The following is an 11,722-nucleotide window of genomic DNA, read 5'->3' as shown; positions in this document are numbered from 1 at the left end:
TAATTTATTTTTTGTTTATTTTATTAATGTTTAATAATTTTTGTTTAATTTTTTTTTTATTAATTTATTTATATTTCAACTGAATAAACTGGACTGTATTTAATTCAATCTTTTATATTACTATGGGGTCATTTAAGGCCAACTCACCTGGAATTACAAACTGTTCCGACTTCATGTCATGGATTTTCTCCAAAAAACTGAAGTAAAACTTAAATCCCTGGGACTCAATAGAAGTGAATCAGTTCTCCGCTTTTGAAGGTTAGCCTATTCAATCATTTTTGTAACACTGTAAGTATTCTAAGCCTCACCCGCTGATTATTTTCCACTAGTTTGAAATTAAATTTATGCTGGGAAACCAAAAAAAAAACCCTAGGATAATGTATATACATCTTGAATTTTTAAATAGTTTTTGCAGAATGTTTGTAATAAAATTAATACAATTGCTCATTTTAAAGCTAAATGAAAAATGTTTTATGTCAACCACATGTGGTTTGGTTTCTGAGTAGTTTTACTATAGTTCTGTCAGATCTAGACATTATTTGAACCTTGGTAAATAGTTATAGAGACAAAACCCAACATACAAAATATAGTTTTTTAATTTCCAAAGAGTTATTTAAATTTGATATTTTCTTTTTAACCTCCTAAGACCCAGGAAATGTCAGCAAAGTACAAGCTTTTTTTTTTGTTTTATTAAATAAGTTTCTATATTGGAAACATCATGATCCAACAGTTTTTTCAGATGCAGGTTTTAAAATTTTTATGGAATGTCCTTTGTTATGGACAGTTTTCTTTTTTTCTTTTATTTTGTATAAAGTTCTGAAACTCTTGTCCACCAATGTGGACAGTGGGTCTTAGGAGGTTAAAGATTTTTTTTTTTTTTCATGCAGGAGTGCTGACTACGGGTTCCACTCCCACAAATATCTAATCAGTCAAACTAAAGAAGTATTTTGACTTGAACTAAAGGTATTTGCAATGTTCTATTAATTTAATGTATAGGTGAAAATAGTAAAAACATTCATTTGAAAATGACAGCCATCCCAGTTTGTGTCAGGGACTGGGATGACCCAATAAGATCTACAAAGACAATTAAACTACAAACATAGTTTGTTCACAGGGTAGCTTTCAGTTCTCTTTTTGGGTATCAATTGTCACAATATCCTCATTTCTTGATGATTTGACCCCCCACACACACACAAATAAAAGCTGTTTACTGTACTGTATTATATGTGCAAATATGGACCAAGAAAGCAAGTGTCTTACTGTTCTGTCAAAACAGAAATCATAAATAGTTAATGGAATGAATTTTTTGCTTTTACAGGCCTTTCACTTTACACTGTAAGAATCAGATTTATTCATCTGTCTGACTTCTGCTTCAATTAAGTCTTTTAAGAAAAGTCATTCCATTCTATAACTCCATGCAAAACAGCAATGGATTCATTTATTTCATATGCAGCCTACAGTTTAGTGAAGGTAATATGCATGTTATATATTATTAAACATTAAATGTGTATTCATTCAATAACCTGGCTGTTTCTAAAAGCAACTAAAACTGTTATATGTAGAATTGTGCTTTTTCTTCTCTACTTCATTTGTGAATGGTTTTTCCTTTGCTGTTGCTGAGGTTTAAAAACATGGACAACAAATTAGTATTAAAGACCTCCGAGCTTTTGATTTGACATTTCTTCCCCTTTAATAAAACCTCTTTTGTTGTTGTATCATGAAGACTGTAATTTGAATATGAATAGCGATGCTAAAGTTTTATTAGGCTTATGAGTAATACAGTAACATGTGAAACAAAAGATCAGATCTACCACCACCACTCAGACAAATGCTTCTCTTGGTCAGTTCAGATTCTGCCCCTGATGTATCCCATCCAGTCTGTGTAGCTCTCTTCTGTGTTGTTTACCGCATCTTCATAAATATACTGAGCATGCAAAACATTCACCAGTATAAGAAATACAAACAGATAAGGAACGTCTCAGCTGACTGGACAAACCGCATAAATGTTTATGATAAAAGATAAACTACAGACAAATGTTTCATCTCTACCATTCTGTGAATCATAATGTAAAAAAGATACTTCCCTGTCTATAACTTTAAAATAGTTTAGAATCTTTGGTTTACATCTCCCCTGATTACAAAGAACACACAAGATGGAAACTAAGATAGATCTATGCTGTCTTCTATTATATAGTTTTAACAAAATGCTCAGTTCAGTTAATATTTTTTTTATTTGTTAAATGTCCCAGTAGTTAAACTTGTAAACTACATGACTTTAAGCACTTTGTGTTTAGTGATGTCTGTTGCATCATTTTGGAAAGGGGAGGGGTGAAACCGCTTTTGTTTAACATATCGCGAGATCTTACAGACAGTCGGCTTTCAATTCCTTTTTAGGCAAAAGAGAAAGAAAGAATTATTCTTCCCTTGTCGTGAACAGAAAATCCATCACATTTAAACATTTTTATTTTAATTTAGATCAACTCATTCAATTTTCTACTGATTTATTCAGTAAGCTAAAACGAGTCGATTTGCCACATTTATGGCTATCTCTATGTGCGTCACTACGTCAGGCTCTTAACGGTCGTACGTTTTACGTCAGATCGGTGAGTGTTTTGAAAGGAGATGGCTGGTTAGCTGGGGAGCGAGTGGGATTCACATTAAAGAGGTAAACGTTACCAACTACTGAGATACTTTTTAAATTTTACTTTCATATAGGTAGCTTATCATGCGCTTTATGCTAGGTTTGTTACTACAACTTCACTACTCGCAAGACAATCTTGAAATATTTGTAAATGCCGTAACATAACGCAGCAACGTAAGCTAACGTTAGCTAGCGAGGGATGCTAACATAGCAGACTAGCTAACCTAATCGTACACTGACTGACAGGAGTGTTGACGAGATTTTGTATTTAATACTCATGCAGCTTTTTATCATAGCGATCGTCTTGCTTCATGTATATACCAGGCTATTGATACATGTTAAGTTGCCAATTAACAGTCTGATGTTGGGTACTCTGGGTTGATCCTGTCTGACCAAGGGATCGAACTGACTTGTTGAATTCGCCATTAACTAGATTATGAACGGTGAAAGATCCAGACCGGACTCCCACCTGTACGGGTGATGGCAACACGTTTGCAGTCATATGACAGTAACTCCAGTGACACCGAAAACTGGGAACGAAAAGCAACAAGCCGACCTCGTAAATTCTGCAAGCATTCGAGGTGAGTTAGCATATCTGTCGTATTTGTGTGATATCTTCTAAAAACTGCAAAGTAATGAGGTGGTAAGAGTGATGATGTTAGAGCTAAAGCATCATGGTCATTTCGGGTATCTGTGTTGCTCCCGGCTCTCTTCCTTCATCATATTGAATACATAATCTTAAGGAAGAAGCTCAAAATGTTACCACAATTTGTTGATAGATAATGTAAACATCAATGAGCAACAATCTCGGTTAAATAATGAGACTCAACGGAGGAATAGGGACAGTACAACGCTGCTGGGTAGATTGGGTTCCTGGGTTTGTATGAATACATATAATTACCGTGAAACTTTGTCCATTTTGTTCCTCTCCTTTATAGAAATTCATGTCTTGTATACAAATACCTTTTTGCTGCTTCATAAGCAGACTCAGAAGTCAGAAAAGACGTTCTTAAAACAGACTTACATGGGGCATTAGCCTGTATCTAAAGAGCTATTTGCATATTAGCTGTGTTTACAAGGCTCAAACAGGTCGCACAAGGAATGTGTGAAGACTTATGCATAGTTTGGCTTTGTGTCAGAGACATCACAGGTGAATGTAATATGATGCGATTGGAGTGTAGGTATGTGGTAAGTCTGGTATATTTTTTAAGGCTGTGTCAACATGGTGACTATAGAGTACTAATAATAATGTTGATGAGGATTCCCTGTCTGTTTAGAGTAGTGTGTTGTAAACCAGATGACGTGGAATGACAGCCCTGTTTAAGGGATCTCTGTACACATTTTTTCTTGTTAAATTCTCAGGGTATTTCCTCAGTCACAGACAGGAAGTGGTGGTACAACTTTGTTCCTGTGTGCTATGCCTTTAACAAGCTTAAGCTTTTTACAAGCATTGTATTTTAGTAGTTCTAAATATGGTTAAGAAAAATGACGGTTACCACATTTAAAATAGTATGGTGACTGGTTTCACTGTGACTATCAAACTTTTTCAAGTAAGCAAAAGACGGAATATCTACTGATTATCTTGTTATCTCACTGCCTACAGTTTAGACAGAAAGCAACATTTATTAGTGTTCTTGGAGAAATTGTAAATGACTGTGGTAAGTCCTTAGACCCTGCACAACAAACTTAGGACCCACCTTTCTACACCAGTAAAGTAATATTTCTATTTTGTTAAAAAAATAAAAATAAAAAATGCAGTTCCACCACATGTGACATAATGACAAATACACTGAGTATAGCTTTTTTTTCTGGTAAAGACCCCCATCAGAGTTTTGCTGAGAGCTGGAACTGGTGCAAAATTTGACGGAGGTGACGGAGGTGGAGGTATTTCTTAATTTATTTTGGACCTGAAATTTATAAACAACTGTCCAGAAATATTAGTCTAAGTAGCTCTGAAACAGTGTGTCCTTATTGGCATGTCTGTTTAGCCTAATAACTATGAAATAAAAATAGCAAATGGCACTGAGTAAGGAATGTTACAAATGTTGCTGTCTTAAAAAGCAGCAGTCAGGCCCGTGCATCTCGAGTGGAGGCAGAACAGAGGAAGATGAGCCTGCATGGTGCCAGTGGGGGCTGTGACCGCTCACGTGACCGCCGCCGCTCCAGTGATCGCTCCAGGGACTCCTCACATGAGAGAGAAGGCCAGCTAACCCCTTGCATTCGCAACGTCACCTCACCCACCCGCCAACACAACAGTGGTGAGTATGCATGGAAAGAATAGAGTGCTTATGTTGATGTCATGTTAGAGGTTCACAGCTCTTGGCATCGAGTGGAAGGAACAACAGCTGACTACTTTTATCAACTTAAAGCACAGACATGTTTCATACAGCTTCCTTTGCTGTTACTGCATTAAGGCAAAACTTTACCACATGTGGTGGGTCCTGTAGTTGGGACACCAACGTTGGACTAGGGTCCTTCTTTTTTGACTCCTCGTCAGGATGACTTGTTTTGCGTGTCACTGAGGGCTAAAACTTTTATTGAAATACTAACAAAATAACAGTATTGCCACATACAATATCCAGATTGCAGGAGCTGCAGTTTTGTTTTTTTTTTTATAAAAGTGACATATGTCTCAACATACCATTATAAGGGAAACACTGTGGTACGACAGAGATGTCCAACCCTATAAATCATATGGTTCAGATATGAGTTTGTTTAGCACAGGCTGTGTCTTTCACAATTATTAAAAAATTGCAATCTCACAATTATATTAGATAATTGTAATTACTTCACATAATGTTGATAATCAGCTCCATTCACTTGAATAATAACAGGTGGGTGAAACAAACTAAAAAATAATTTCATGTATAAAAGACCATCATTTGACTTGCATTCTTTTAATAACATGCACTTGCTGCATCCAATCCTCTTCTGACATGACTTCATTTATTGTTTGATTAATTTATTTTGTACTTTGAACCAATATTGCAGCAATGGGTTTTGTATATTTAAGTTCTGTCATTACAGCCTAATTTACTTTTTTAAAATGAGTGTTTTTGGCTTTAATGCCCAGTTTATTTAGATTTTGTGCTTTGGTTTCAGTAACAGGCTTTGTAAATTTAAGCAACAACATTTTTTAATATCAAAAGGCAAATAGAAATGTGATTATTTTTATATGTTCTAAAATCTATGCGAGTTAATGGATCTTCTTTATGAGGTGTATATACATAAATAAACTATATTTAGATCTGTAATTAAGTCGTGATATAAAATTAATAAATGGATAATAATATTGTTAATTGCAATTATTTTTATGACAGTAAATGGTCAAAACAAGTATTGGCTTGACAACAGTATTTTAACAGCCCTGGTACAATAAAATTAACTATCATTTTTGTGTATTTACATAATTGCTGTATTTGTCAAAATACTTGCCATTTGTTTGCCTTTTCTTCATATTGTTCCTTTCCTGTCACTTCTCCGTTGTCCAGGGTTGGTCTCATACAGGCAAAATTAAAGATTTGAAATATTAAAATTTGATCTCTAACTGTCTGAGTCTGCTTGCTCAGTTGTTTATTTCCAAAAGTGTGATGGAGAAGTGCCATTTATGAGTCATTGTGTCTGTTTTCAGACCGTGAACGGGATGGTGGTCCCTCATCGAGGCCCAGTAGTCCACGGCCTCAGAGGGTTTCTCCCAGTGGCTCCAGCAGCAGTGGAGTAGTGAGCAGTCGCAACAGCAGTCTGTCCAGCACTGAAGGCACCTTTAAGAGTTTGGGAGTCGGAGAAATGGTGTTTGTCTATGAGAACCCCAAAGAGGGAGGGGCTAGTGCCACCGTTGGAAACCGAAACATTAGGACCTCAGAAAGAGTCACTCTGATTGTTGACAATACACGCTTTGTAGTAGACCCTTCCATTTTCACCGCACAACCCAATACCATGTTGGGCAGGTACAGTAAACTTATCATTCTTTGTCCTCAGTAAATATAACAATAGCAGTGTTTGTTTTTGTTTTTTTTTTCAGTCCGTAATTGTATAAAATAATTTTATATGACTGCGTCTGACTTCAATATCTATAGTCATGTTTTGTCATTCAGAGAATAAACAAAGTGTTGTTCTTTCAGAATGTTTGGATCTGGACGGGAGCATAATTTCACACGACCCAATGAGAAGGGGGAATACGAGGTGGCTGAAGGCATTAGCTCCACAGTTTTCCGAGCAATTCTGGTCAGTCTCTGTAGTATTATTTATTTTAATGTTGGTGGACATTCAGAAACACTTCAACACAGTACAGTCAAACATTAACGCAGTCTTCAACCTCCAAAATGAATATTAAGTTCCTCTGATACAGTTTTAAGCAAAACTGGTAACAGTGTGCATGAACTATCATGAACATGCATGGTGTATCTTTACTTATCATTTTCATGACTTACTGGATGATTCCCTTGGGTTCCAAGATACCATCTTGTTTCAGATCTGCATTATGTGCATTATGTTGAGAGCTTAGAGTGTTTATTGATTTCATACACGTATGTTCATATACTCAGTGTTTTAAATGACTGTTGTGCCTTCTGTCTAATTGACAGGATTACTACAAATCTGGGATAATCCGTTGTCCTGATGGCATCTCCATCCCTGAGTTGCGGGAGGCGTGTGACTATCTATGCATCTCCTTTGACTACAGCACCATTAAATGCAGAGACCTTAGTAAGTATCCCTCTAGGAAATCGTAGTGATTAGTGTTCAGGCCTTGTAAACATATTTGTTTGTTTGTTTTTTCCTTATTTTTAATTGCTGTTTGTTTTTGTTTTTTTTAATTAAAACTACTTTCAATACATGTTTTATGCAGAATAAGTACATGGCAAAACATTTAGAGACAAGAAATTGTTCAGATTTTCTTATTGACATTTCTTGCTTTCTTTCTCTTCCTTTAGGTGCCCTGATGCATGAGCTGTCCAATGATGGCGCTCGTCGACAATTTGAGTTTTATCTGGAAGAAATGGTTCTTCCTTTAATGGTCGCTAGTGCCCAGAGCGGAGAGAGAGAATGTCATATTGTCGTCCTTACTGATGATGATGTGGTGGACTGGGATGAAGAATATCCACCACAAATGGGAGAAGAATACTCACAAAGTGAGTACACGTCATACTAAATATGAACTCATGTCTGTGTATATACAGCTGTGTGATAAATTGTGTTCTGTTGGTTCTTCTTTTTGCAGTCATTTACAGCACAAAACTGTACAGATTTTTCAAGTATATAGAGAACCGAGATGTTGCCAAATCAGTTTTGAAGGAAAGGGGATTGAAGAAAATACGACTGGGGATTGAAGGTAAGTGAAATTTATGTTTAATGAGCGTAAAGTGACTGAGTGGCACATTTCTGTATAGAGGTGCACAATGAATCGAATTGTAATCAGTGTTCACCGCTGCAAATGTATCAATGCAAAAGGGAAGCATAATTATGTCAGGTGAAACTATTCTGCCATTGAGTTGCAAACATGCACTTTAATGATCCAGTTTGTGTTTGGTGATATTTTGGATTCACTGACACTGAACAGAGGTGTCTTCAGTTTTATTGTTGTTTGTTTGTGTTATTTTGTCCACAAAAATTGCATAATGATGAAAATGATTCAACTTGACAACATCATCAGTCTTTATATTACTTTGCTTGAAAGACCCCTGTGGTAGAAACTGTAATATGTTCCAGTTAATAATATAGGATGCAATAGAAGACAGAAATGTGTAGGCTCTCTGTAACACAGGTCAGTTAATGAGTCGTTCTGACTGTGCCTCTGGCAGGATACCCTACATATAAAGAGAAGGTCAAAAAACGACCAGGAGGACGTCCAGAGGTCATTTACAACTATGTCCAGAGACCCTTCATCCGCATGTCCTGGGAAAAAGAAGAGGGCAAGAGTCGCCATGTGGACTTCCAGTGTGTAAAGTCCAAGTCCATCACTAATCTGGCGGCAGCTGCAGCAGACATCCCACAGGACCAGCTGGTGGTGATGCACCCTGGACCTCAAGTGGATGAACTGGACATCCTTCCAAACCACCCACCGAGTGGGAATCACTACAGCAACAATTACAGCAACGAGCCTGACCCTGATGCACCTTCACCTGCTGTCTGAGGACATCCCGTCCTCTTTCAATGCCTCTGCCCCTCTCCTACTCTACTCCCAGCATGCTGCAGCATGGAGCGCCAGGGGCACCATAACCATATTGCCTTGACACCTCCTTTGCAGCCTTAGAGCCTCAAGAACCTGGCTGACTGTAGAAAAGCAACACAAGAGGGCCATAAGACTGGTGAAAGAAAGAGTTCACTATGATTTTAATTTTGTTTTTTACTTGACCAAAGGAATTTATTTTTCTGTTTGGAATACATTCAGTTAAACACTTATTAATATTATTATTTACAATGTTGTATCTTATTTTGATGGGTTTGGCTGAGCACTCTTGTGGTGTCACTGTTTCTCACAGGGTTTATTTCACTGATCATTTGATTTAGATTTTCTCGGGTGGCCTATTACTACTAAATGTGCTTTGGGGAACGAGTACAAGACTAGCTATGGAGAAAATATGACTTTCTGGTCATGGAGAAAATCAGTTACCACCATTTAGTGTCATGATCTCCAGCTGAACTCCTCTCAGATGTCTTTGAATCTTGTAATGAGGTATGTAGTCATTGGCTGGATCTGATATGTGATGTTATGCTCCTCCCGCAGCCAAGATATTAAGCAGAGCACAGGCTGTTGTGGTCAAAACCTTTTTGTGCAAAGCTTGAAATTGTTGTTTAAAAATACAAGTTAAAATAATTAAATAAAGACATCGAAGTAAATACTTGATATATTTCATTCTTGACCTTAAAACCATTTGTTTATCAGAGAGCGTGTCCTCTCAGCCTGAGCTGCCTCATTTTCAGTGTTTTAAGTACAGATGTTCATGTATCTCTGGATGAGTGATCATATCATCCACTCAGTAGTATTGGTATGTCTAACATGTATTTTTAACCCATAAAGATCCAGTGCTACTTTTGTGGCAGTGCCCAAATGAATTTTTCTCTATATTTAACCTTTCTTAAGTGACCATTTGTCACATTTCTTATACTATTATCCACTATATTTTGTGTTTTTCAATGTAAATCAGGTATTTTCTTGTATTTAATTTACTGATCATGTAGTCCATAAAAGCCTAGATTAAAGTTGAGGGTTAAATCTAAAAAAAGAGAAAACTGAAGAAAATGTTACTGTTCAGCAAAGATATCAATAACTGAACATAAAACAAGTGTCTCCATCCACTGTCATTGATCCAACTCCATGGGTTTTACTGGTGAATTAATGTTGTAGAAGATGACGGTGTTTCCACGTTGTCTACAAAGCCTCTGAACATCCAAATGGGTCATATCTGATGACCATGAAAAGATGACAAACTGTATTTTACACCAATTATTTACATGTATTGATAGGATTAGTGGATCAACAGTTCTTAAACATTTTAGATCAGCAGATGCTTTTGGTTTACTGTGAATGTTTGGGTCTTTATGGGTTAATGTTTCTGCCTCCACTTCCTGCCATTTGCTTTATTATCTCTATCATGGCTCAAGCCCAAAGTAGCTCTGATTTGTTTATATTTTGCATAATGTTACCTGGCAGATGTTCTGAAATGTCAGGCTTTCACAGTTTTACATACTGTAGCTGCTGATCCAAATAATTTCTACTCAATTTAACCACCTATACATTATGTTCATAAAGTAACAACTACAGCACACATCATTAACTGGTTGTCTGTTAGCGTACATGTTTCTGGTTTCTTCATTAGTCATTTATGCCATTAAATTCCACAGCTAATACAACTAGATATTTTCCCTTAACGTACTTAATTCTGCATATTCATAGTAAGTAAAAACACTGATATATTACCGTTATTATCTGTGTGGGTCTTAATTATCTATGAGTAAGATTTAAGGAGTTATTGGTACACTGATACCGCTTGAACTCAGCTGGAAATACTACCTATGGAGTGTTACTAAGGGAGACGTGACTATTGTACTAGGAAAGGAAAAAAAAAATCTGCACACCACTATATATTTTTAGGGTTTATTCAGGCCATGAATTTTTGAGCAATGCACAGTCACTTTTCTTCAAACATGCACTGGATGTGTTTTCTATCCAACACCCTGCAAAAGATACTACAGAGATATGCATGTTTTTTTTTTTTCTTTATTGTTGCATTACTACCACCTTACCAGGATCATACTCAGCAAAGTATATAAAGACCACACTTCACATACCACAATCCATAAGTAGTAACTGAGGAAGTACTGACCTACCTGTGCACAATATGGTCATATAGAATACAGCATTAACCAGTACTATATATAATAACTAACAAGCGGTGCCAGGCACAACAAACCCCACCCCTCGCATGTATTGTAGCTTATTTTGGCATTGATCCATCTGATGTCAGCATATCAATTGTCTCTGAACAAGTGAAGAGTTTGAAGTAACTTGAAGCAAAATTGATGTTTGTATAGAAATTTGAAATGTCACCCATTATAAGTAAATGGGAGAAGAAAAAAGATTTTAAATATTCATAAAAAATCAGAACTTTGACCAACTTTTCCCCAAATGTAACCACATCTATTCCAAGTCACTGGCAATCTATAAACCAAATCTGGTGTGAATTCTACCAATAGTTTTGCTGCTACAGACATGTGAATTTTGCCCATTGTAAGTAAATGGGAATTTTTTTTTTTTTTTTTTTTCTTTTTCAATTCATAAAAAATTTAAACTTTGACCTACTGTTCCCAAAATGTAGTGACATCTATTCTGGGTCACTGGCAATCTATAAACCCAATTTGGTATAAATTCAACCAATAGTTTTGCTGCAACAGTGTTAACAAACAGACAGAACCAAAAACAATACCCCTTGTCTCCCCTTCAGCAGGCGGGGTAATTAAATAAATTAATTTTTTGTTAGTCCTACAATGGGGTAATTTTCCAAGTTACAGCAGCACACGGATAATGATATTAAAAGGATTTAATTAATAAAAGAATAAAGAACCAATATGCTTCTTATGTGT

General features: G+C 36.3%; 1 protein-coding gene across 4 annotated transcripts; it reads left to right on the top strand.

The window, feature by feature from the left end:
- Window positions 1-2,537: 2,537 nt before the first annotated feature.
- On the top strand, window positions 2,538-9,478 carry btbd10b (BTB (POZ) domain containing 10b). 4 transcript variants are annotated; one of them, XM_030127182.1, is made up of 9 exons: window positions 2,538-2,665; window positions 3,075-3,222; window positions 4,706-4,899; window positions 6,273-6,588; window positions 6,763-6,865; window positions 7,225-7,345; window positions 7,573-7,770; window positions 7,860-7,970; window positions 8,440-9,478. In XM_030127182.1, the coding sequence occupies exons 2-9, from the start codon at window positions 3,122-3,124 to the stop codon at window positions 8,769-8,771; spliced, it is 1,476 nt and encodes a 491-aa protein (XP_029983042.1). In that variant the 5' UTR covers window positions 2,538-2,665; window positions 3,075-3,121; the 3' UTR covers window positions 8,772-9,478. The 4 variants fall into 4 exon arrangements, with proteins under 4 accessions (XP_029983042.1, XP_029983033.1, XP_029983051.1 ...); XM_030127173.1 differs by having other exon boundaries at window positions 4,703-4,899; XM_030127191.1 differs by lacking the exon at window positions 2,538-2,665 and adding an exon at window positions 4,459-4,525 and having other exon boundaries at window positions 3,085-3,222.
- The last annotated feature ends 2,244 nt before the right edge of the window (window positions 9,479-11,722 follow it).

This window comes from Sphaeramia orbicularis, chromosome 3 (assembly GCF_902148855.1).
Source record: "Sphaeramia orbicularis chromosome 3, fSphaOr1.1, whole genome shotgun sequence".
Classification (NCBI taxonomy): Eukaryota; Metazoa; Chordata; class Actinopteri; order Kurtiformes; family Apogonidae; genus Sphaeramia; species Sphaeramia orbicularis.
This window is presented reverse-complemented; position numbering and strand designations above follow the sequence as displayed.

Excerpts from the sequence above, each read along its gene's own strand:
- btbd10b (XM_030127173.1), top strand. The coding sequence starts at position 3,122 with ATGGCAACACGTTTGCAGTCATATGACAGTAACTCCAGTGACACCGAA. Across the intron at positions 3,223-4,702 it reads AAATTCTGCAAGCATTCGAG|CAGCAGTCAGGCCCGTGCAT; the intron begins GTGAGTTAGCAT and ends TGTCTTAAAAAG. Across the intron at positions 6,866-7,224 it reads CAGTTTTCCGAGCAATTCTG|GATTACTACAAATCTGGGAT; the intron begins GTCAGTCTCTGT and ends TCTAATTGACAG.